At 40.0% G+C, this 26,823-nt stretch overlaps 1 protein-coding gene and 1 pseudogene across 4 annotated transcripts in view; one reads left to right on the top strand and one right to left on the bottom strand.

Annotated features, from left to right (window-relative positions):
• Positions 1-26,823, bottom strand: part of SYTL4 (synaptotagmin like 4) — a 133,633-nt gene that overhangs the window by 2,850 nt on the left and 103,960 nt on the right. For 3 of the 4 annotated variants that reach the window (XM_036017029.1, XM_036017031.1, XM_036017030.1), the window contains exons 8-15: positions 16,254-16,344; positions 16,035-16,138; positions 15,418-15,519; positions 14,058-14,236; positions 13,658-13,760; positions 8,694-8,855; positions 2,509-2,617; positions 346-445 (exon numbers count right to left, since the gene is read on the bottom strand). In XM_036017029.1, coding sequence (XP_035872922.1) covers positions 346-445; positions 2,509-2,617; positions 8,694-8,855; positions 13,658-13,760; positions 14,058-14,236; positions 15,418-15,519; positions 16,035-16,138; positions 16,254-16,344 — 950 coding nt within the window. The remainder of the gene's footprint in view (positions 1-345; positions 446-2,508; positions 2,618-8,693; positions 8,856-13,657; positions 13,761-14,057; positions 14,237-15,417; positions 15,520-16,034; positions 16,139-16,253; positions 16,345-26,823) is intronic. The other variant, XM_036017032.1, reaches the window with a different exon arrangement.
• On the top strand, positions 20,474-22,527 carry LOC114505152 (annotated as a pseudogene).

Below are 26,823 nucleotides of genomic sequence, written 5' to 3'. Positions count from 1 at the left end.
TGCTTAAATATTCTGGGGAACAAAGTCATGAGTCCCTAAATCTTGATAGGGGACAGAAGGTTTTTTTATTCATTTATTAAAGATTAATTAAGAGCATAAATCTATAACAAAGGAAAAGTCAAACCTATCTGTCTACCCCCTTCTTCTTTGGCAATCAGCATTAGTCCAGTCCAGTGAAAACCTGGTAATGGGGGTTTTGTCATTACCTAGCTTCAGGGACAAAGTTGATTGCTAGAGGTGGTAGAACACATAAGTATAATATCCATACAGAAAGGTTAAATTGGGTTTCTCTCTTAGCTCTCTTGTCCTGAAACTGGTTAATTTTGTACTGGTCCAGGGACTCACCCTTTGACAAAGCTGTCTGAAGTCCCTCCTGATTTGGCAGCCATCAGGTTCTTGGCTTCTTTGATCCATACTTGGAGCTCTCCCCCTTCCCCACCTTTACCTGTAAGGGATGTCAGCCATAGCAAGTGAGCCTCTATGCCTCCAGATTTCTCTTGAGCTTTATCTACACAACACTTCTTTTCCTTGCTCCTGAAGGCAGCAAGCTCCATAACTGGACCACCACACCTGACCTCGATTCTCAGTACCTAGCAGAGTGCCTAACAGTAAGCAATAGGTGCTCAATTAATAAAAAACAACAGCAATACATGCTTATCAAAATCTCACTATGAGAGTGATTCTATATTAAGCATTTAATTCTTAAAACAACCATATGAGATACTCTTATTGTCTTCATTTTATAGATGAGGAAATTGAGGCTTAGAAATACAAAGTTGCCTAATATTTGTTGAATGCCTAAAAAAGAGGACCTCTCCACTTGTGTTCTTGACCCCACCCCCACTTCACAGGATTCATCAGGCATCATCAATGTCAACACCCACCTCCTATTTTTCTTTTTTAAGGTTTTATTTATTTATTTTTATAGAAAGGGGAAGGGAGGAAGAAAGAAAGGGAGAGAAATATCAATGTGTGGGGTTGCCCCTCATGTGGCCCTTACTAGGGATCTGGCCCACAACCCAGGCATGTGCCCTGACTGGGAATGAAACCAGTGACCCTTTGGTTTGCAGTCTGTGCTCAATCCTCTGAGCTACAGCAGCCAGGGCCCTACCTCCTATTTTTAATATCTCTTTTTCCACTGATCCCATTCCTTCAGTGTAAATATCTGCTAATCTCATCTCTCCTTTTTAAAAAATTCTTTTAAAAAGAAAATCACCCTTCAACTTTATCTTATTTTGAGGCTACTCTCCATGTCTCTCCTTTCTTTCACCATCAGTTATCCTAAAAAAAAAAAAAGAAAAAGAAAAAAGAAAAAAAAAAAGAGTCCATATTCAACACCTCTACTTCTCTGCCTCATTAACTCTGCCCAGATTCTAGTGAAATCTGGTTTCTGCTTCAACTAATACACTGAAAATGTAACCTAATGTCGATAAGCCATGTCTTCTCAGGCCACACTGGGCCTGACCTCCCATTAGTAGTTCAATGCTGTTGACAAATCCCGCTCCCTTCTTCAATCTCTCTCCTGGCATTGCTCTCTCCTGATAACCCTCTATCTTACTAGCTTTTCTCTTCACTTCAACCTTTATAATGCTGATGTTCCTTATGGCTCTATCCTTGCCTCTCTTCTCTATTCATTTTGCACAACCTCCTTGGGGATGTCATTGATTTCCCACATCCTATAGGTAGACCTTGCTATAGGATCTTTTGTAGGAATGTTGGCTTTCTATTGTCAATAGATCAATTCCAACTCTTTACCATTATGTTCAAGGTTCTTTTCAGTCAGGCTCCAGCCTCATCAACAATTCTAGCCCCATTTTCACATATGCATGCCATAATTCCAGCCCCACCAAAATAAGGAATTCACTGCCTCACACTCACCACTGTATTTACCATGCTCATACTATTTCCTCTTCTGCAAATGCTCTTCTCACTTCATCCTTTTCCTTTTCTCCCTGGTAAAGTCTTAAGTCCAGTTTCATCATTCCTCTCTAAAGCTCTCCCAAATATAACCAGAAAGAATCCATCACTCCTGCATCTGTGTTCTTTTTGCATATGACTGTCTTGCCAAACTAAGCCCCTCAAGGGAGGTCAAATGTCATGTCTCATTCATTTACATATCCATAGTAATTGCACAGTGCCTGGTATATTGATTCCCTTTTCCTCAGCCTTCAACTTCCTTTCCCTAACACCTCATACCCCTTCCAACTATCCTTTCTTGGCCCCAAAGCTTCTGTTCTGTTCTGCCCTCTTAAGAGCTTGCCACAGCTGGACCAAGACGAAGTCAGTTTCATGACTTAAAAAAGTTAAATGCCAACCCTAAGGCATTCCTTTCTGGTTGAAATATGCAGAAAAGGCTTATTTAGTAAGTAAAGGAATCTTCCCTAGAAGATGATCCAAGGCTTATCTCAATATGGTTTCTCCAACAGTGCTAGCCACTAGCCTGTACCAACTCACATACGTCCTATACAGAATATAATGGCTAAATCCAGGGCCCCAAAGAAAACTCACTCTTTTTCCGGTAACCTCCAACAGGGAGCTTGGAGGCTGGGATGTACTTCAGTGAAACCACCAACTCGCCTCTGTGTGATGGCAAGCCAGTCATGGACTCAGCACTGATCTGAAATACAGGGAAAACCCAACAGGTTGAGGCAGGCTTCTCAGGAAGTGCTGGTACCTCTTGCTGATAAGATTCTAAAATTATCCCCAAGAACAGCTTCACAGCATGAGGATCCTTCTCCTTATGAATACAATCTGGGGTCCCTCAGCCATGGCAGCTACAGGTTTCTAAGGCAGTTTCTTCAGAAGAAGATATAGAAGAATCAACAAAATGTCTTCTGGAATACCCACCATTTTGCTACTTGGTGATACAGCTACTAGATTCCACATACTGTCAAAGGTCTTCCAGCAAGATTGCCACATAAACTCACAGGGGGCTGATGCCAAAATGAAGGATCTCGCTACCAATTATTAGTAATAGCTGAAAAGTAGAAATAACTTACATATCAATCAATATAGAAAAGGTTAATGAGTGATTTTAATGCCCTCATGTGGCATGCAATCATCAAATGAATGCAGTGAATCTATACATGCTGACATGGAAAGATATCCAATATGTATTGTTAAGTCACCAAAGCAAGATGCAGGAAAGTATCTCACATCTATATTTTATTGTTTTGCACACCCAGAATGCAAAACAATAAAATATATTCATACTAGTACATGTGAATATATGTGTATGTAAGTAATGATCATCATCATCATCAATAGTGCTTACTATGTGTTACATGTACTTCAAGTACATCATTTTGTTTAATCCTCAAGATAGTTCTATAAAATAGGTACTATTATTCCAATTTTACAGATTATGGAGCAGAGGAACAGAGAGGTTAAGTAATTTTCCCAGGGTCATACAGTAATAGGCAGAAGCAAGATTCAAATTCAGATCAACTGTTTCGAGTTGATGCTTTTAATGACTCTACTACACAGCATAGAAAAACCCCAAAGAATACAGACAAACTTAACACTTTTTTCTTCTAAGGAAGATAGTGGAATGGTGAAAGGATAGAGGGCCTTCATGTTTTACTCTGTATATACCTATAGAGACTTTTAATAAGAATAGTATGTATCACTTGAATGATCTTCAAAATATACAGTATTTTTTAAAACAGAACTTGCAAAGATTTGAGGACTAGGTAAAACTCTGTTATGAGGATTTGAATATGCCACAATTCTTTTTATCTTCACCTAAAGGCACTTTTTTCATTGCTTTTAGAGAGAAGGTAAGGGAGAGAAGAAGGGTGGGAAAGAAACATCAGTGCAAGAGAGAAGCATTGATTGGTTGCCTCCTGTACACTTCCAGACGGGGGATCGTACATGCCCGGACTGGAGATTGTATGCACCTGAACTAGGGATTGAACCTGCAATCTAGGTATGTGCCCTGACTGGGAATCAAACCCACAACCTTTTGGTTATGGGACAATGCTCCAACCAAGTGAACCATAATGGAAAGGGCAATATACCACAATTTTTAACTTCACATTTATTTATGCAACTTTTGATTAATGACTGCCTCTACCACTAGAACATAAACACCAGAAGGGCAAGAATCAAGCCTGTTTTTGTTCATCCTAGTATGACTGCAGCTAAGCAAAGTACCTGGTACATAGTAGGCTCTCCACAAATATTTACTGAATGAATGAAAGAGTGAATAAATATCTGGGATGAACAGCAAGTAGCCTATCATCTTTGGCTGTGGATAGCAGAACTGCCTCACTCTACTGGCTCTCTTGGTATGGCTCTGTTCTTTATGCTTTGGTATCTCAAGCATGAGCACTAGAGGTGCCCTTTCACTGGGGCTCCTTTAAACTAGGTCCTCATTACTGAGCATATCAATGCCAGGAGGGCATAATCCTTATCACTTTAGAAAAATGTACCACATACCAAGAATGCACAAAGTTTAGTGTAATGGAGAGATAGAAAAGAAAGGGAGGTACTAAATGAAGAAAGTTCTGGTCAAGATGGAGATTTAGGCAGAAATGCTTCACTTTCTTGCATAACCAAAAGAAGGATAACAACCAATTTAAAAACAAAGAACAACCAGAACGGCCAGAAAAACATTTGCATGGAAGTCCAACAACTAAGGGGTTAAAGAAACATTCATCCAGATGGTGCGCTGAGACAAAGAAATATGGCCCAAGTGAAAGAACAGATCAAGACACCAGAAAAAGAAATAAACGACAAGGAGTTAGACAACCTGTCTGATGCAGAGTTCAAAACACTGGTAATCAGGATGATCACAGAATTGATTGAATTTGTTTGCAAAATAAAGGAAGAAATGAAATCTACACAAAGTGAAATAAAGCAAAATATACAGGGAACCAACAGTGAAGGGAAGGAAACTGAGACTCAAATCAACGATTTGTTACAAAAGGAAGAACTAAGCATCCCACCAGAACAGAATGAAGAAACAAGAATGCAAAACAATTAGGAGAAGCTTAGGAACCTCCAGGACGTTAAACATTCCAACATCCAAATCATAGGGGTGCCAGAAGGAGAAGAGGAAGCACAAGAAATTGAAAACACATTACAGCAAATAATGAAGGAAAACTTCCCCAATCTAACAAATGAAATAGACTTCCAGGACGTTCAGGAAGCCCAGAGAGTCAGAAAGAGATTGGACCCAAAAAGGAACACGCCAAGGTGCATCATAATTAAGTTACCCAAGATTAAAGATAAGGAGAGAATCTTAAAAGCAGCAAGAGGAAAGGAGAGAGTTACCTCTCCAAATGAGTTCCCATAAGGCTATCACCTGATTTCTCCAAAGAAACTTTACAGGCAAGAAGGGGCTGGAAAGAAGTTATTCCAAGTCATGAAAGGCTTGGAATACTTCTTGAGGTTTGGAATACTCCTTGAAAGGACCTACATCCAAGATTACTTTATCCAGCAAGGCTGTATCATTTAGAATGGAAGGGCAGATAAAGTGCCCCAGATAAGGTCAAGTTAAAGGAGTTCATCATCACCAAGCCCTTATTATATGAAATGTTAAAGGGACTTATCTAAGAAATATAAGATAAAAAAACTATAAACAGTAAAATGACAACAAACTCACAACTATCAACAACTGAACCTAAAAAAAAAAAACAAAAAAACAAACAAACAAAAAAACAACCCTAAGTGAACAACTAAAACATGAACAGCATCACAGAAATGAAGATCACATACACGGTGGCTCACCAGTGGGGAAAGGGAGGGGGAGAGTGGACAGAAAGGTACATGGAATAAGAAGCATAATAGGTAGGCAAAAAATTGACAGGGGGAGGTTAGGAATAGTATCAGAAATGGAGAAGCCTAAGAACTTACAGGTACGATCCATGAACATGAATTAAGGGGAGGAATGCTGGAAGGTCAGGGGTGCAGTGCAGGAAGGAGGGGGATAAAGGAGAGAAAAAACTGAGATAAGTGTGATAGCATAATCAATAAAATATACTTTAATAAAAAAGAATAGGGAGGTAATAGTGGTTACCAGAGAGTAAGAGGGTCTGGGGGAGGATGTGGAGGGTAAAGGGGGTCAAATACAAGGTGATGGAAGGGGACTAGACTTTGGGTGGCAAACATACAATGAGTACACACATGTCATATTATAAAGTTATACATCCCAATAAATTCAATAAATTCAGTTGTATACCTGAAATTTGTACAATGTTATTAACCAGTATTACCCTAATACATTTAATGTAAAAAAAAAAAAAAAAAGAATAAGGGAGGTAGATGCCTGGAAGAGAACACTCACTGGGAGGCAAATGGATTACTGGGTGAAAAAACAGAAATAATAAACATAGAATGTTTTAAGTTAAAATAGATATATAATATTGAAATAGTCTTTGTGTTGTTTATTAAATGTCTCTATATTTTTAATTTCTACATTGTGAACTTCAATGGACACTTAAGAATTGGAGGTTAGCTTAGCTCAAAGTTGGTGTGTTTGTTTCAGTAGCATATTTTTATTCTGTCTCAAAATAATTGCAAAGACCAATACCTCCATTTTAATGCAGCTTTTCATTTTAGTTCATGATGGTTTAGTGTAATGTTTCCAAAATAATTATATCTACTGTAGACCCCTAAGAGAATGACTTGTGTGCCAAATGCTTAAGAAATTCTAAATTTCTAATAATATGCTATATCTTTGTGATAATTTCTTTCCTGTTTTTATTAGTATTTAAAGGGACAAATTTAATGTTACTGCTTTTTGGAAGGCAATAGTTATCAAAATATTAAATGTACATTTCCTTTGACTCAAAAATTCCATCACCAGAAATGTTGCCTACAGTTACATTTTAAAAAGGAGGCCAAGATATATTACAGCATAGGTTTTTAACAGTAAACAAAAAAAATAAACTATTTAAATGCTCATCAGTGGGGGAATGGTAAATAAATTACAATACAGGCACATGAAAGATACTATACGGTATTTAAAATGAGATAGATTTCTAAGTAATAACATAAAAAGATGTCCATGATCAATGATAGATTGTTAAATGAAAAATCAAGATATATATACACAATAAGGTTTGTATGATTTTATTTGTGTACAAAGAAAAAATGTAAATTTTTATGTGTATATCTGTGCTGCTTAATACAAATTTCTATAAAGATATACAAGTAGTTGATAAACTGGTTATTTCTAAGGAATAGAACCTACTTTTCTTCTTATACACGTCTATGTTGTTTTAATTTTGAACCATGTGCATATAAATCCTTTTATTCTTAATTTTCTTAATAAGTGATATATTTTATATATATAAAATTATATACATAAACACACTGTAAAAAGTTCAAACAATATATTAATTCTTTTTTTAAGATTTTATTTATTTTTAGAGAGGGAAGGGGGAAGAGAGAGAGAGAGAGAGAGAGAGGGAAAGGGAGAGGGAGAAACATCAATGTGTGGTTACTGGGGGCCATGGCCTGCAACCTAGGCATGTGCCCTGACTGGGAATCAAACCTGCGATACCTGGTTCACAGCCTGCACTGCGCTCAATCCACTGAGCTACACCAGCCAGGGCAAAAGGTCAAACAATATAAAAGGGCATATAGAGATAACTAAATTGCCTGCCCACTTCAGTCTGTCTTCCTACAGGAAGCCACTACCCCTAGTTTCTTGTCTATCTTTCCAAAGATATTCTATGGACCATGTCCTATTATTTGCATTTAAAATGCTAGGGTAAAAAAATTTAACAGAAGAACCTTGCCATTGAATAGTTCTAATAATCAAGAAGTTCTATCTCTGTCTTAACAAATTCATCTTAAACAGAATGACAGCAACCTATTGAATGTCCATTATGTGCCAGGCACTAATTGGTACTTTGCACACAATCCTGTAAAAAAGAATACTATCATCTCCATTTTATAGAAAAAACTAAGGCTCACAGAAGTTAGGTGACTTACCTACTGTATTTTTGGACCATAAGATGCACCTAGGTTTTAGAAGAAAATAGGAAAAAAAATTGAAGCAAAAAATGTGGTAAAATGTTTAACAACATAAATAACATAATATTTCACCAATGTAAACATAAACAGAACTCAACAACAGCATTAACAACCATTATTCCTCCCAAATTTGGGGATGGGGTGGAGAAAGTGCGTCTTATAGTCTGAAAAATACAGGTAGGTTATTTTATATGTTACGTGATTTAACTACCTGGCAAATAGCAGAACCTGGGTCCAAATCCAGGTCTGCACTCAGATCCCAGGCACTATTTTTCACACTGCTACCCTCTCATCTGAGGTACCATCTCCATTTCACTGATCTGTGTGACCAAGAGCACAGCAATTGGAACTCCACAAATTGTTTCACTTCCCACTTCTTTAGTGAAAATTTTAGTTTGGAAAAGGAGTGCAGATTAGGATACACCCAAAAGGTTAGCTTAGAGAAGAGGTGCAAGTTAAGATGTTAGGATATGCCCAGACTCTAGAAGGTTAGGAGGCAAATCGTGGCACACACATGAAAAACTTTTCGAAGGACAACTATGGCTTCATCCTTTGCCAGGCTGTACAAGTCCTCAGAAACTCCAGCAAGATGCATTAGAACTATACAGCAGACTACATTTAAAGATGTTACCAACATGTACCAGCAAGGGATACTGCACACATTTCTACTTCATATCCAAACTGCCTGAATTGTAAAAGCAGACTACCTTTCCATGCAAAGGGAGGCAATGATCCAGTTTCTTGTCAAGCTGCCAGGAATCCATCTGGACATCTGCTTCTCCAAGAAAAGTATTTCTACCAAAACGACCATGATGCCAAACTGAGAACCGCAATGTTCTCTGGGCCAGGAGAGATTCAGGGATCTCATACTGTGAAAAGAAGCCCAAGATGATTATTGATAATTCCTCAGCAAAGATTATTCCAACATCTGAGCAACCAGTCCCAAAATCCATACTACTAAAGATTGTATTACTATAGTCCCTAAATCACTATGAGGTGCAGATGCACCAAGGTTTTAGAGGAGGAAAATAGGAAAAAAAATTTGAAGCCAAAAAATGTGGTAAAAAAGTGCATCTTGTAGTCTGAAAAATACGGTGCTTTATATCTCCATGACTATTATAACTACCAATTTGTGCTTCTTAAGCCTTTTACCTTTTTCACTCAGTCCCCCAAACACCCTCCCCTTTAGCACCCATCACTGTGGTCTCTGTATCTGTTAAGTCTGTTTCTATTTTGTTTATTTTGTCCTTTACATCCCACATATAAGTAAAATCATATGGTATTTGTCTTTCTTAGTATGACTTATTTCACTTAGTATAATACTCTCTAGGTCCATCCATGCTGTTGCAAAATGTAACATGTCCTTTTTTATGGCTGAGTAATACTTCATTATATATATGTATCACTATTTTTCTACCCAGCCATCTATTGATGGGCACTTGGGTTGGTTCCATATCTTGGCTGTTATGAATAATGCTGGAAGGAACATGGAGATGCATATATTCTTTTTTTTCTAGTTTGTTGGCCTTATTTTTATTAATATTTTATTGTTTATTCTATTACAGTTGTCCCAATTTTCTCCCTTTGCCCTCCCACCCAGCCTGCCCACCACTTCCACAGTAAATTCCTACACTATTGTCCATGTCTATGGGTCCTTCTTATATGAAGTCTGTTCAGAAAGTATTCATCCACATAATATGAAAAATAGACACATTTATTGAAGATACAAGAAACATTGTACATAGGACAATGACACCTCACTCCCCTTCAAAGTAGGTACTTGGGACCTCACACAGTTCTCCCAAACACCATCAGCTGCACCATCCTGTTTTTCTGAATCCCATCAAAGGTTTGAAATATCTTCCCTTTTCAAGGTGATTTTAGTTTTGGGAAAACAAGAAGTCACAGGGTGCCAAATCTGGGTTGCAGTGGGGCTGAGTCTCCTGGATGATTTGATATTTTGGCAAAAAACTCTGCATAATATGTGATGCATGAGCAGGTGCATTATGATGAAGCTGTCAATCACCAGTTGCCCATAGTTGCAGCCTTCTGAATCATCTGAACAGTTTCACAGAAGAATGTTCAGACTTAACACAAATTTTGATGCAGATTTGTTGCTGTACTCACTCAGTCATTTTGAATGTGACAACCACACAGTACACATGTTCATCAATGGCATCTACCACCCCCATTAACTAGTACAGTGAAGTCATCATTGTTTATGCATGCACATTCCAGTCCACTCTCCTTGGCTCACAGGTTACATCATTGTTGTGCAAGCTGTTCTCCTTATACTAACAATGGTTGGACTTTTTCTGGACTGACCTCCTATGTACTTTTTAATTAGTGTTTTGGGTTTCTTCATATATATACACAGAATTGCAATTCCTGAGTTTTAAGGAAGTTCCATTTTTAATTTTCTGAGGTTCTCTCTATACTATTTTCCACAGTGGTTGTACCAGCCTGCATTCCCACCAACAGTTTATGAGGGTTCCCTTTTCTCCACATCCTGGACAACACTTGTTTGTTGATTTACTGATGATAGACATTCTGACAGGTGTGAGTGATATCTCTCTGTGGCTTTATTATACATTTCTCTTCATAGTTTGAAGAGAATAAGTGTAAACTTTTTCTTTCAATGTTCAGTAAAAATTCACCTATGAAGCCTACCAGTCAATAACACTTGTTTATTGGAAGATTTTTTTAATATTGTTTCAATTTTCTTGGTTATAATTGTTCTGATAAAATGTTGTATCTCCCCATTTTGGCTGCTTCTCTGTTTGTTCCTATGTTTTCAATAGATATACTGTTTCTCCCAGTTTTTATAGGGTGGTCTTATGTAATAGGTGTTCTGTGGGTCTCAGGGGTGTGGTTTCTGTGATTACATGAGCTGGCTGCTTTACAAGTGTCTCTTGTGTGGGTTATATTATCCCTCCCATCTGTTGTATTCAGTGTTCATTGCTGTTGGCCCAGCTGGGTGGGGTTGACCCACAGGCTGGCTGCCTTTGACATTTACTCTGAACACAGTGTATGAGCTGCTGACCTTATAAGGTAGAACTCACACCTGCAGACTCTGGTGCATGCTGAGACATCCCTTTGAGTGTGCCATCTGTGGAGCTAATCAGGTCACATTCTGATGTGGTCTGAAGCTAGCCACCAATGTGTTGGTTCTGGGGCCTCTTAGTAGGAACTCCAGTGCATGTCAATTTCAGACACTGTCTGTAGTTGATCCCAGGATACCTGTTAGGAGCCACAAGGCAATCCATGGTTGGTAGCTGCCCTTTCAGAGCTTGGGTTCTCTTTGGAGGCAGAAGGCTATGCACTGAAGCTGGCTGCCACCAGTACTGAAGCTGAGGAAGGTCAGCAAAAGTCCCAAGACACCCCAAAACTCATCACTGCCTGCGGGCTTTCCATTAGACTCAGCCTCTAAATGAGCCTCTGGCAGTATGTGAGTTGTATGAGGCAGGCTCTCAGTGATTTATCAGGTAGGGATGAGTGTTTTATGCAGATTCAAAGAAGACACAAGTGCTAAGTCTAAGGCCACTCAGAAAAAGTCTCAGAGTATGCCAAGGCCAGCAGCTACCTTCCTGAGGCCTGAAGACCTTTGCAGTGTGGCAGGTCCTAGGGAGTTGGCAGAGAGGGGCTAGTGCCTCTCCCCAGGCTGATGTTGTTGGATCATAGAGACCATGCAAACACAGGAACAGTGGCTCCTTCTTGTGTGGGGGGAAAAAGTGGCCCTCATCCAAAAGCCACACAACTCAGTCTCTCCCTGTGTGCCTCTGGCACTCCCTGAGTTTGGCTGAACTTCTTTGGGAATTTTCAAGAAACACTGTAATGTGGGTTCAGGCTGTAGGTTACAAGTAGATCTCTCCACCAGGAGTGATCTTGGCAGGGCAGGGCCTCAGATAGTTGGTGGAGGGAGTGGAGGATGTAGTGCATCTCTTCCAGCTAATGCCATATGGAGGGATGTTCTCACTCAGGAAAGATGGCATCTGTGGCAGTATAAAAGAGAGACCCAGCACAGGGACATTGGTGGCATCCCTCCAGTCCTTTCCCCAAAGCTACTCAACCCAATTTCTCCCTGTATTGACTCTGGTCCCCTTTGATCGACCATCCCTTCTATAGACCACAGGGTGAGTGCCTGCAAGTGAAATTTTGTGCACTGGTACTTTAAGAGAATGCCTGGGTTTCTTGCAGTTACCCATCTCAACTGGGTGGATGGAATCCTGCTTATCTTCGCAGACAGAGATTATACGGTGTCTTTTTCACAACTCTGGTGCTCTGGGCTAGTGAGCCCAGAATAGGTTTGAGGTTCCTTACTCTTCTGGGGGGACTTCTTCAGCTGAAATATTCCCTCAGATTTCATACTGCCACACATGAGTACAGGGCCATCACTTTTTGTGACTCCATCCTTCCTACCACCAGTCTTGACATGCTTCTTCTGTGTTGGGAACCGCCCTGACTGGTATCAGAAGCTGAAACCCCCACCTAGGCTAAGGCTAAGGGAACGCCCTTGGAACCGTAAGCCAGCAAGGAGACAAAAGCTTATCTCCCTGGCAGGAATGCTGCTTCTGCTGCTTTATTCATAACTGAACCCCCAAAAGCTTGGTCGGTTAGCCAAAGACGGGTAAGATTCCCCATGGGGGGAACGACCTAAGACAGGCACGATCACTTTGGGAGGTCCCCCAAAAGAAGGATTTGGGGGGCTGCAGCAAAAGGGGGTGATGGACCCTCGCTCCCCAGCTTTGACATAGCCTGAGTTCTCATCGTCTGGGAGAAAATCTCCTTATTGCCTTAGTTCCCTTGCTCCAGCTAAGCCTGAAAACAATGACTGGGTGGTGTAGCTCTGTGCTGAAAAGGGCGGATTCCCTGGGTGATCAGGCCTAAGAAAGAACATGTAAATTACTGTGAAACCTTCTTTGTTTAGAATGCTGTCAGTTGAATGAGAGGGGTCTAAGGAGGAAGTTGGTTCCTCAAAGTCTTACAGCTCTTTGACCCCCACTCAATAGACCAGCAGAGTTCCTTGTTTTCTATAGTTCCTTACTTCCCCCTGATAAGTACTGTACTTTACCTGAATTGTTATGCAAAATAAGCCCAATAAAAGCAGGTATGGGCGGTAAATTGGCGTGCTCCTCACTAGAAGGGGTGGCCTTTTCGTCCCTACTTCTCCACAGAAACTAGTTTGTCTCTGTGCATGTTTTTTCTCAGGTGTTTTTTGTCGAGCCATCCACAGCGTTCCGTGATCACTGCTGGCCGGTGACCCATGCAACACTTCTGTATATCCTTAGTTATGACTTCTGTTCAGCTAGTCTTCAGATGGATATTCAGGTTGATTGTTTTGTAGTTTAGTTGTAATTTTGATATGGTCCTGAGAGAAGGTAACTGTAACTTCCACTAACTCTGACACCATCTTGAATCTCCCAGATGACTTTTTAAACTGAGATTTGTGGCCACACAAATCTCCAACTTCACAATAATCCAAGAAAGCAAGTTCACCTTTGTTCTCTTCTCTGAGAAGGGAGGATATGAACAGATACCCAGAGTGTATCCTCAGACACAGACATGGCCACTGAAAAGCATGTTGACAAGCCATGTAGCCAGAGAATAACTACAGCTTACTTAATGCACAAGGCAGAACACATTCTACTTCCCTCAAGGTCTAGATACTTACTCTGAAGATTTCATCATATAGTGGATTGACAGTGTCCCGCTTGATGCTGGTTTTTCTTTTTCCTTGCCGGGACTTGTCAGGCAGCAGATAGGTCTTCACATATCTAGAAACCAAGGAGAGTACTGAGTAATTCATCATCTTTTCTCAGCCCATTCTTCACTTACCTTCTCTCCATTATACATATGCCATGAGGAAATTAAAATGTTACATCAAGCCCTCTTAGACATGCCATTCTTGCATTTTCCCAATTTTGGACCCTTTCCCACATCTTTCCTAACCACTCTCAACCATAAAGCTTTGTCTTCCCAGGAGGTGATAAGCTCAGTTTAAGAGTTCCCAAATAGATGCCAGGGTCTGAACTCTCATCTCAGAGCATCAGTCAGGTTCTAGAAACACTCACGGATTAGAGCGCTTCTTGGCTTCATCGGCATAAGCCAGCTGGTGGCACTCCTTCACATGGATGATCAGAGTCTGTGTTTGTTGCTCATACTTCAGGGAAAAGGCAATCTTGCCGGTCACAGAGATGTTCCCAAAATCGCCAGCTGCACTATAGATGCTCATCGTGCTGCCTATTGTACTCTAAAGATAAAGCACTCACAAATATCTGCCAAAGGCATACTCCCCTGCCCACATGGCTCACATCTTTCTTCACAATAAAAAACACCACTGAATAAAACAAAAGTTTCAAAAGTCCCTACAACAAGCCAGTACTGCCAACAATCTTGTATTCAGAGTATAAGAGACATCTAGAAGCACTCTCACAATCATTTGGGTTAATAAATCAACTCATGGCTCACATAGGCTCTTAGCTTCTCTTCTTTCCCTCTTTTTAGACATTTAGTTGTTAATTTTCACCTTCTGGCACAAGAAGGTGGGCAAGGTATAGAGGCAAGGTGGACCTAAGTCTATTTTTGGTATATGTTATATATACTAAAACATTGGTGAGAAGGGAACAGTTACTAATTAAAACAAAGTGCCTTAATTATCTGTGAGTTTCTTTTATCTACCTTAGCCCTATCAAGGTCTACCAAAAGAAGTAAATGAGTCAGAATCAGGGAGAAAATCCCTCCAGATGTAAAAAGACATCTTCCTCTCAGGTATTGATGAGTTGTGCAAGCCTGCTATTCTCTTCTTGTGTGTGAGTGGCAACAAGCTCTAATTATCCTGGTTCCTGGCTCTTGTAACTAGGCCTTGATTCTTAAATTTTCTTTTAACTTCATGATTCTGATTGGTATTGTTGTTCCTTAATCATACTGTGGTACCAATTAATCCTGCCAGGGCCCTTCTCATGATACTCACTACTCTTGAACGTGAGATTTGAGTTGGGCTCAGATAAAGAAATCTGATCTTGCTCATTTCATGGCCTGAGTAACTCTTTATGGGAGAATTTACAGGTTACTGTTCACAAAGCTGTGATGAAATACATCTCTAGCCCTAATTGTTATGCAACATAAGAATCCATAAGAATCACCAAACCCACCTCCATGTGTCCTATTGGGGAGAAAATACAGACAACTATAATTGAACAACAATAAAATAATTTAAATAAAAAATATATTTTTTTAATTTTTATTTTTGACCTGAAGTGACCTCAATGTGCAGTAAGCAACCAATATGTAAATTGAGGACAGGAACAAATGCATCCAGGTACCTGGAAAGAGTGACTAGAATGATTCAGGTCCTGACTCTGCTCCAAGGAACCACTTTTTCCCTTCCTGGTATCCCAACATGTGTATTCCCAAAGAACTAATACAACTTACCATGGAGGAGCCACTTTGCAGGCTGCTTCTGGCTAGTTTCTGGCGATGCAACTTCACCAGGTGGTCAATGTCTTCTTCTTCTTCCTCTTCTTCTTCCTCTTCCTCAAGCAATAAATATAGATTCAGAGTTAATAAAAATAAGAAATAGCACAAAGACCAATATCCTTCCTTTAGTGTAACCATGACTGTTGCTGAGTTCTGCACATGTTCATGTGAACATGTATACACATATCCTTATTTTTATGCCCCCCCATTTCAGGCTTATAAACTATATTCCAACCATCTTTCTCAAATATCAAAGAATAAGATTAAGAATATATATTTCACATCTGACTTCCCCAACCCACCAACCTGTTTAGATTTTAATCAAAATAAGTAGTTATTTGAGCACCCAAACATATATCAAGCAATGTATTAGAAGATAACAGAGACAGTGAAGACAGTCTTTTTCTTTAAGTAATTCAGTAACCAGATTTATTTTAGTAATTTGGGAAAACAAACATTCATGTTGCATTTTCCTAAAGAACAACAGGTTGATTGAGACTACCAGGTACTAAAGTCAACTCTAGCTATATAAAATTTCACATAGTGACCAAATGAAATACAAAGGTAGTTACCACATCCATACTGAGGCCAGGGACAGATTGGCTTCTGTCTCCCAAGGAGCCACTTTCATGCCCCACATCTTCAGGGCAAAGATCAGTCACAGATTTAGTATATTCTGAATAAAAGATCAAAATCTCAAATCAAAAGATACATACTATTCTCCATACCAAGAACCCATTGAGGGTACTGAGAACTTCTATTTCAAAAGGCCATGAAAGAAAAAAAGCTACCTGAAGGCCGGAGGATTTTTCTGGCATTCTTCTTGAATATCATTTCACACTCATTGACAGATATCACATTTCGAACCCCAGGCTGAGTTTCCTAAGAAGGAATAGGACAGGAAGTAGAAAATGACAGTTGGATAATTGCAAGTATATAGTACGAAAGGATAGCCTCAAAAAGAACAAGGCTCAGGGAATTGATCCAAGATGGTGGCCTGGTGGAAGTTATACTCACCTTCTCTCAGGACCACATCAAAATTACAACTAAATTATAAAACAATCAACCTGGATAACTATCTAAAAACTAGTTGAACGGAAATCTTATAAGTAATGATATACAGAAGTAGCTACTTCAAGACTGATAAGAAGGGTGGAAATGCAAAAAGGGCTGGCCCTTTGCCCACATGTGGAAGTTGAAAATCTGTAGGGATATGTCAGCTGCAGAGTTCCCCCTTGAGGAACAAAAGGTTTCAACCCCATGCTGGGCTTCCCAGCCCAGGACATAAGTACACAGAAGAAGGGCATACGTAAGATCTGGTTTTGAAAACTAGTGAGAATTCCATCCACCTACATGAGGTGGGGAACTGCTGGAAACTCAGGCACTCTCTGAAAAAAACAGCGCACAAAATCTCACTTGCAGGCACTCACCCTGGGCTCTAGGGTAGGGATGGTAGCTCAGAGTGTACCAGCATCATACAGGGAGAAACCAAGTTTTGTGGCTTCAGGGACATGGCTAGAGGGACAGCTACCCATGTCCATGTATTGAGACCCTCTCCCACACTGCACACAGAGACCATTGGATCCTGGGTCAAGCACTCCCCTTCATCAGGCATCACAAGCCTGGGGCCTGCCAATACCCTTAGGCTCCACCCTGCCAAGATCACACTTAGCTGTGGGCTTTGCCAGCAGCAACCAGTTTGGGCCTGCATTGCAGTCTTTCTTTTAAAATCCTCAAGGATCCCTGCCTGGTGTGGCTTAGTAGATTGAGCATAAACCTGAGAACCAAAAGGTTGCTGGTTTGATACCTGGTCAGGGCACATGCCTGGGTTGCAGGCCAAGTCTCCAGGTGGGGGTGTGCAAGAGGCAACCAGTTCGTGTTTCTCTCGCACATTGATGTTTCTATCACTCTCTTTCTCCCTCCCTCCCTCCTCTCTAAAAATAAATAAATAAAATCTTTTTAAAAATTCTCAAGGAATTCCAGGTACTCTCTGTGGGTGTCAGAGACACACAGGGAGAGGCTGAGTTGAGTGGCTTTAGGGCAAGGGATGTCTTCCCACATGCTTAAGAGGCACCACCATTCCTGGGAAGAATCACCCTTCTGCAAGGCCAAATCTTAATCTGTTCTAACCTGATGAACTCTACTGCCTTCACTCTGATAACTCCCTTAGACCCAATTCTACCCCAAAGGTTAGGTTGGCAAACCTCAGGCAGGTAGCACCTGACCTTTTCTCCAGAGACTTTTGCTGAGTGGCCTCACACCCAGCACTAGTGCTGAGTTTAAATCTTTGTTAATCTGATGAATAATACCACTTACACTTACCCAGGGACTAGCTGAGAACATGCACTGCCCGAGGCCTTTCACTACTTGAGACTAACAGGCAGCTGGCAAGTGGGAGCAGGTATTGGAGTGCTTTGAGCCTTGTGCTTACCTGCCCCAGGCCCAGTACTGGTGGCAGCCAGCCTTGATATGCATCTTGGCCCCTCCCATTAGCACCCAAGCCAAAAATAGGCAGCTATAAACCATGGATCACTTTGTAGCTCCTAACAGGTAGGTCAGGGAAGATCACAGGCAGCATCTGGCATTGACCCACAACAGAGTCCCACCTAATAGGCCCCAGAACCAACACACCCAGTGGGTGGCTTCAGACCACATGAGAGCATATCCCAATTAGCTCCAAATGTGGCACACCCAAAGGGAGGTCTTGGCAGGCAACAGACTTGCTAGGGAAAATTTTGCTTCTCGGGGTCAGCCTCCACACAGCAACTCACACACTGTGGTTCAGGTCAATTCTTCACAGTCAGCCAGCCTTAGGGTAAACAACACCAACAGACAGGCCAACAGTAATAAAGACCCAACTACAACAAGAGGGCTCTCATAAACCATACAAGGGACAGTCCAGAGTCACCCAGCTCAGGTATTTAGGGAGAATATGCCACTGAACCCAACAATACAGCTACTACATAAGACCATGCTACCAAGACTGGGAGATGTAGCAAATCTACCTAATAAACAGAGACAACTACAGAGAGGCAGCCAAAATGTGGAAACAAAAAATGCAACAAATGAAGGAACAGGAAAAGTCTCCAGAAAAAGAACTAAATGAAATAGAGGTAGGCAATCTACCAAGTACAGAATTCAAAACAATAGTTATAAGGATACCCAAGGAACTTAGAAGATGAATGGATGAACTCAGTGAGAATCTCAAAAATGAGATACTAAGCATAAGGAAGGACATAGAAACCATAACAAAAAAAAAAACAGTCAAAATGAAGAATACATTATCTGGAATGAAGACTATACTAGAAGAAGTCAATGACAGATTAGATGAAGCAGAGGTTCAAATCAGTGATTTGGAAGACAAGGTAGCAAAAAATACCCAATCAAAGGATCCAAAAAAAATTAATGAGGAAAGTTTCATGGACCTCTGAGACAACAGCAAAACTAACAACATCCATATCATCTGGGTACCAGAAGGTGAAGAGAGAAAGTAAGTGATTGAGAATCTACTTGAAGAAATAATGACTGAAAACTTCTTTAACTTAATGAAAAAGACACACAAATCTAGGAAGCACAGAGAGCCCCAAATAAGATGAACCCAAAGGGGCCCATACCAAGCACATCATAATTAAAATGGAAAAAGTTAAAGACAACAAGAAAATCATAAAAGAAGTGAGAGAAAGACAGTTAGCTACCTGTAAAGGTTGCCCCCATAAGACTGTCAGCTGATTTCTCAACAGAAACTTTTCAGGCCATAAGAGATGAGCACAAAATATTTAAAGTGATAAAAAAGGACATGTAATCAAGATTACTCTGCCCAAAAAGGCTACCATTTAAATTGGAAGGAAAATGAAGAGCTTTCCAGACAAGAATAAACTAAAGGAATATATCACCACCAAACCAGTATTACAAGATATGTTAAAGGGAATTACTTAATAATAATTTAAAAAGAAAAAGGAAAAACATAAATATAAATCATAAAATGTCAGTAAATAGGGACTTTAAATGTAAATGAATTAAATGCTCCAATTAAAGACACAGGGTACCTGAATGAATAAGAAAACAAGACCTATATATATGCTGTCAACAAGAGACTCATTTCAGATCAAAAGACATACACAGATTGAAAGTAAAGGATGGATGGAGATATTTCATGCAAATGGAAATGAAAAAAGCTGGGGTATTAATAGTTATATCAGACAAAAGATACTTTAAAACAAAGGCTATAAAAAGACAAAGAAGGACATTATTACATAACAATAAAGGGATTAATCCATAAAATTATCCTTGTAAACATTTATGCATCCAACATAGGAGCACCTAAATATACAAAGTAAATATTGATAAACATAAAGGGTGAGATCAACAGTAATACAGTCATAGTAGGGGATATTAACACCCCGTTGACATCAATTAATAGATTGTCCAGATGGAAAATCAAGAAGGAAATAGTGGCCTTAAGTGACACACTGGACCAGATGGATTTAATATTTTCAGAGTGTTTCACCCCCAAACTGCAGAATATACATTATTTTCAAGTGCACATGAAACTTCTTCCAGAATAGACCACATGTTAGGACACAAAAGAAGTCTCAAAAATTAATATGATTGAAATCATATCAAGCATCTTCTCTGACCACAGTGGTATGAAACTAGGAAGCAATTACAAGAAAAACATGAAAAACACACAAACATGTGGAGATTAAATAAGATATCACTAAACAATAAATGGGTTAACAATGAGATCAAGGAAGAAATCAAAAGATGCCCTGAGACAAATAAAAATAAAAATGCAACAACCCCAAATCTATGGGACACAGTGAAAGCAGTCAGTCCTAAGATGGAAATTTATAGCATTACAGGCCTATCTGAAGAAAAATCTCAAATAAACAATCTGACACCAAAAGGAAATAGAAAAAGAACAAAGTCCAGAGTGAGAAGGAAAAGACAGAAAACTGTCCTTGAACAACAATTAAAATTTAAAAAGTTATCAAAAAAGAAATTAACAATCATAGTGGAAATAAATAAAATAGAGTCTAAGAAAATACAGCTTTGTGCCAGTGTATGCTGCTGAGTAAGTATCATTGAAGTCTCCTCTCCTGTAGTCATCATGTCTAAGTCAGAGCCTCCCAAAGAGCCTAAGCACTTCCAGAAGCTCTTTATCATAGGTTTGGGTTTTGAAACAACCAATAAGAGTCTGAGGATTGAATATGAGCAATGGGGAATGCTCAAAGCCTGTGTAGTAATGAGAGATTCAAACACCAAGTGCTCCAGAGGCTTTGGGTTTGTCACCTATGCCACTGTGGAGGAGGTGGATGCAGCCATGAATGCAAGGACATATGAAGTAGATGGAAGAAAAGTTGTGGAACCAATGAGGGCTGTCTCAGGAGAAGATTCTCAAAGACTTGGTGCCCAATTAACTGTGAATAGATTTTTGTGAGTGTTATTAAAGAAGACAACGAAGAATGTCACCTGAGAGATTATTGTGAACAATATGGGAAAATGGAAGTGATTGAAATCCTGACTGAATGAGGCAGTGGCAAGACGAGGGGCTTTGCTTTTGTAATCTTTGATAACCATGACTCTGTAGACAAGATTGTCATTCAGAAATACCATAATGATCTTAATTTCAATGCCTCTGGTTATATTTTGCTTGCTTACTTGTTTTGTTGATTAGGTTCCACTTATAGGTAAGATCATATGGTATTTGTCTTTCACCACCTGGCTTATTTCACTTTGCATAATGCAGAACAAACTGACAATAACCAGAAGGGATAATGGGTAAAAAGGGGGAAGGGTTTTCAGGAATATCTATAAAGGACACATGAACAAAACCAAAGAGGTGTAGGATCAAGGGTGGGAAGTGGGGATGGCTGGGGAGGGAGGAGTGGTGGGAGGAAAATTGAAACAACTATACTTGAACAACAATAAAAAATAAATTAAAAAGAAATATCATAATGAATGACCATAACTGTGAAGTAAGGAAAGCCCTATCTAAACAAGAGCTGGCTAATGCTTAATCCAGCCAAAGAGGTCAGAGTGGTTCTGGAAACTTTGGAGGCGGTCATGGAGGTGGTTTTGGTGGGAATAATAACTTTGGTCATGGAGGAAACTCCAGTGGTCTAGAAGGCTTTGGTGGCAGCTGTGATAGTAGTGGATGTGGTAGCAGTGTAGATGGCTATAATGGATTTGGTAATGAAGAAAGCAATGTTAGAGGTGAAAGAAGCTACATTGATTTTGGCAATTACAACAATCAATCTTCAAATTTTGGACTCATGAAAGGAGGAAACTTGAAGACACAGATCTGGCCCCCATGGTGGTGAAGATCAATACTTTGCCAAACCATGATGCCAAGTTGGCTACGGCAGTTCCAGGAACAGTGGCAGAAGGTCTTAATTACTCATAGGAAACAAAGTTTAGCAGGAGAATAGAGTCTCAGAGGTGACAGGAAAGCTATAGGTTATAATAGCTTTGTGGACTCAGCCAGGCATGGTGGAGGCAGGGACTAGCTGCTACAAAAAAAGACATGTTTTAGACAATACTCATGTGTATGGACAAAACTCTAAAGGACTATATTTGTGACTATGTAATAAGTGTATTTGAGTTTCTGTTCTGTAGAAAGTGTAAAGCATTCCAACAAAGGGTTTTAATGTAGATATTTCTTTTGCACCCATGCTGTTTATTGCTAAATGTCATAGTCTAATTGTGATGAATAAATGAGTCTTTTTGAAAAATACAAAAAATCAATGAAGCCAAGAGCTGGTTCTTAGAAATGATGAATGATATTGATAAAACTTTAACCAACTCATCAGAAAAATAAGTGTAACAACTAAAATAAGTAAAATTAGAAATGAAGGGGGACATGAACTGATATAAAGTACACAAAATATCCTAAGAAAACACTATGAACAATTATATGCCCACATATTGGACACTCTAAAAGAAATGAATAAATTCCTAGAAACCTAAAATTTCCCAAGACTAGTGTGGTGGTTTGCTGAGGGGAGGAGAGTATAAAGGGATTAAACTGTAATGAAAAAATACAATAAAGTATCTGAAGTTTTTTTAAAAGATTTTACTTATTTATTTTTAGAGAGAGGGGAAGGGAGGGAGAAAGAGTGAGAGAAACATCAATGTGTGGTTGTCTCTCTCACACCCCCTGCTGGGTACCTGGCCTGCAACCCAGGCATGTGCCCTGACTGTGAATTAAACTGGCAACCCTTTACTTTGCAGTCCATCACTCAAATCCCCTGAGCTGCACCAGCCAGAGCTAAAGTATTTAAAAAAGAAAAAAAAAAGAAACAGAATATCTAAATAGACTAATTATGACCAACAAAATAAAAAACAAAAACTCTCAACAAACAAAAGTCCTAGACTTGTAGACTTTACTGTTGAATTTTGCCAAACATTCAAAGAATTAACACATCTTCCTCAAACTATCCCAAAAAATTTAAGAGAAAACTACCAAGGTAATTTTAAGAGGGCAGCATTATTTTGATTGAAAAAAAAAAACAAAAAACAAAAAACAAAAAACAGATAGGACTTCTGGCAAGATGGAGGAATAGGTGGACGCACCGTACTTCCTCGCACAACCAAGAATAGAACAACAATAATTTACAGACAATAACACTCAGAACTGACAAGAGGATTTATCTGAATGAAAGTCGGACAGCCAAGAAGTTGAAGTAGACCCGTAAATCCAGACTGGTAGGGGACAACGAGCCGGGCGGGCGCGGGGGTCGGGGAAAATTTGGCACAAAATCGGCGTGACAGCCATCCGGGGGCAAGAACGCAGCGGTGACCCCTGAGTACACAAGCTGCGGCTGGGTGACTCAGTGAGGCAGCGATTGTGGACCAAGGCAGAGCTCGCAGCCCAGGGTCCCAGAGAAGGGTCTGAGCCCAGGAGAACGGAACTACCGCCATTGTTCCCTCCCGCCCCGCTCCCGCCCCCGTCCCCACATATAACGTCACAATCTAGGAACTGGGGTACCCAGCCCCGGTGAACACCTAAGGCTCCGCCCCCCACCGTAACAAGAGCGACCAGACTGGAAAAAAAGAAAGGGGAGACAGGGAAAGACAAAAGACATGTTTCCAACAGAACAGATCAGTCCCCCAGGACTCATCCTTTTGAGCGACCGAGAAATAGCCAATCTATCAGATGCACAGTTCAAAACACTGGTGATCAGAAAGCTCACAGAAATGGTTGACTTTGGGCGCAATTTAGATGAAAGGATGCAGGTTACCATAAAAGAGATGCAGGAAGATACGCGGAGGAGAGCCAATAGTGAAAAGAAGGAATCTGAGTCTCAAAACAATACAGTGGACCAGAAGGAAGATAGAATCAACCAAGCAGGAAAGCATGATGAAATAAGAATTCAAAAAAAATCAAGGAAAAGCTTAAGAGCATCCAGGACACCTTTAAACGTTCCAACATCCGAATTATAGGGGTACCAGAAGGGGAGGAGCAACAAGTGGAAAAGTTATTTGAACGAATAATAAAGGAGAACTTCCCCAATCTGGCAAAGGGAACAGTCTTCCAAGAAATCCAAGAAGCTCAGAGAGCCCCAAAGAAGTTGGACCCAAGAAGAAACACTCCAAGGCACATCATAATTACATTAGCCAAGGTAAAAACGAAAGAGAGAATCCTAGAAGCAGCAAGAGATAAGGGGACAGTAACCTACAAAGGAGTTCCCATCAGACTGTCAGCTGATTTCTCCAAAGAGACCTTACAGGCAAGAAGGGGCTGGAAAGAAATATTCCAAGTCATGAAAGACAAGGACCTACACCCCAGATTGCTCTATCCAGCAAAGCTCTCATTTAGAATGGAAGGGCAGATGAAGTGCTTTTCAGATAAGGTCAAGTTAAAGGAATTCATCAACACCAAGCCCTTATTTTATGAAATGCTAAAGGGACTTATGTAAGAAAAGAAGATAAAGAAAAGACATGTATAGTAAAAGGACAGCAAACTCACAATTATTAACAACGACACCTAAAGCAAAACCAAAAGAAACTAAGTAAATAATTAGAACAGGAAGAGAACCACAGAAATGGAGGGCACATGGAGGGCTAGCAGCAGGGGGCTGGGAGGAGGAGAGAGGGGGAAAAGGTATAGAGAATAAGTAGCATAGAATGTAGGTTGAAAATAGATAGGGGGAGGGCAAGAATAGTACGGGAAATGTAGAAGCTAAAGAACTCATAAGTATGACACATGGACATGAACTAAAGGGGGGGAATGTGGGTGGGAGAGGGGGTATAGGGTGGAGGGGAGAGAAGGGGGGAATGGGACAACTGTAATAGCATAATCAATAAAATATATTAAAAACAAACAAACAAGAAAAAGAAAAAAAACAGATAAAGACACTACAAAGAAAGAAAATCACAGGCCAATAACCCTAATGAACATAGATGATAAAATCCTCAACCAAAATATTAGCAGACCAAATTCAGCAACACATTATAAAAAAAATGATACTGCATGATCAAGTAGGATTTCTTCCTTGGATGCAAGATTGATTCAAAGTCCACAAATCAATTACTGTGATACATCACACAAACAAAATGAAGAATACAAATTATATGATCGTATCAATACATGCATGAAAAGCATTTGACAAAATCTGGTACCCATTTATGATAAAACTGTTAGGAAAGTGTGAATAGAGGGAAGATACCTCAAAATAGTAAAGGTCATATTTCACAAACCTACACCTGACATCATACTCAATGAGCAAAACCTAAAATCATTTCCCTTAAGATCAGGAACAAGACAGGGGTGTCCACTTTCACTACTCTTGTTCAACATAATACTGAAATTACTAGCCACAGCAATTAGACAAGAAGGAAAAATAAAAGGTATCCACATTGCAAAGGAAGAAGTAAAACTATCATTATTTGCAGATAACATGATACTATACATAGGGAACTGTAAAAATGCCACCAAAACTATCAGAACTGATACATGGATTCAATAAAGTAGCACGATACAAAGTATTCAAAAATTAGTTGAAATTTTATACACCAATAACTACCAAAAAGGGAAACTAGATTTCTTCTTTTAGTATTTACTTTTAATTTTTTATATTTTAATATATTCTATTGATTATGCTATTACAGTTGTCCCAGTGTCCCCCCTTTACTCCCCTCCACCCTGCAACCCCCTTCCACCTGCATTCACCACCCCCCACCTTAGTTCCTGCCCATGGGTCATACATATATGTTCTTTGGCTTCCACATTTCCTATACTATTCTTAACTTCCCCCTGTCTATTTTCTACCTACCACTTATACTACATATTCCCTATACCTTTTCCCCTAGTCCCCCCTCCACTTCCCTGCTGATGACCCTCCATGTGATCTCCATGTCTGTGATTTTGTTTCTGTTATACTTGTTTGCTTAGTTCTTGTTTTCTTTTTGTTTTTGTTTTTTTTTTAGGTTCAGTTGTTGATAGTTGTGAGTTTGTTGTCATTCTACTGTTCATATTTTAGATCTTCTTTTTCTTAGATAAGTCCCTTTAACACTTCATATAAGGGCTTGGTGATGATGAACTCCTTTAATTTGACCTTATCTGGGAAGCACTTTATCTGCCCTTCCATTCTAAATGACAGCTTTGCCCAATAGAGTAATCTTGGATGTAGGTCCTTGCCATTCATGACTTGGAATACTTCTTTCCAGCCCCTTCTTTCCTGTAAGGTTACTTTTGAGAAATCAACTGACACTCTCATGGGCACTCCCTTGTAGGTAACTGTCTCCTTTTCCCATGCTGACAGAGTGGAGTTTGGGCCTGAGTCTCCTGCAAGAGTGACAGGCTGGGGGCTAGATGGCCAGGTGCTGGGCACCTCAGATTCTGTTGTAGCTAGGCAGGGCCCCTTTTATACAGACTGGTCCCTCACAGAAAATGGTACAGCTAATTCACCATAAATCATCCATTATTGGAAATAATTTGTGACAGACCAAGACATTTGGTGAGGGGGCAGCAGGGAAAAACTCCCACTATCTTCCCTGAAGATTTAACAGCACCCCCAGGGGTGACCCAAGTATGCCACCCTCCCTATTGCACTAGAGTCCTCCTCTGTAAGCAGGTGGAGGTGGTACTGTCAGTGCTCTCAGACAGTGTATTAACCTCTCCTGGGTCTTATGCTGATGGTAAGCTGGCAGGGCAGAACAATGGGGCCCAGCCAAGCCTGAAGAAGAGAGCCATAGATTGTGGATTGCCTGTAGTCTTGAACAGGCTGCTAGAGTAGGACACCCCTCTGACATCACCAGGGGCAGAACCAGAAAGAGAGGACAGTAGAAAACACTAGATTCTGCTCAGATGAATTCCACCATGGTTTTCATTATTTCAGTTATTTTTCTCTAGCAGAG

The sequence above is a fragment of the Phyllostomus discolor genome, chromosome X, assembly GCF_004126475.2.
Source record: "Phyllostomus discolor isolate MPI-MPIP mPhyDis1 chromosome X, mPhyDis1.pri.v3, whole genome shotgun sequence".
Lineage (NCBI taxonomy): Eukaryota > Metazoa > Chordata > Mammalia > Chiroptera > Phyllostomidae > Phyllostomus > Phyllostomus discolor.
This window is presented reverse-complemented; position numbering and strand designations above follow the sequence as displayed.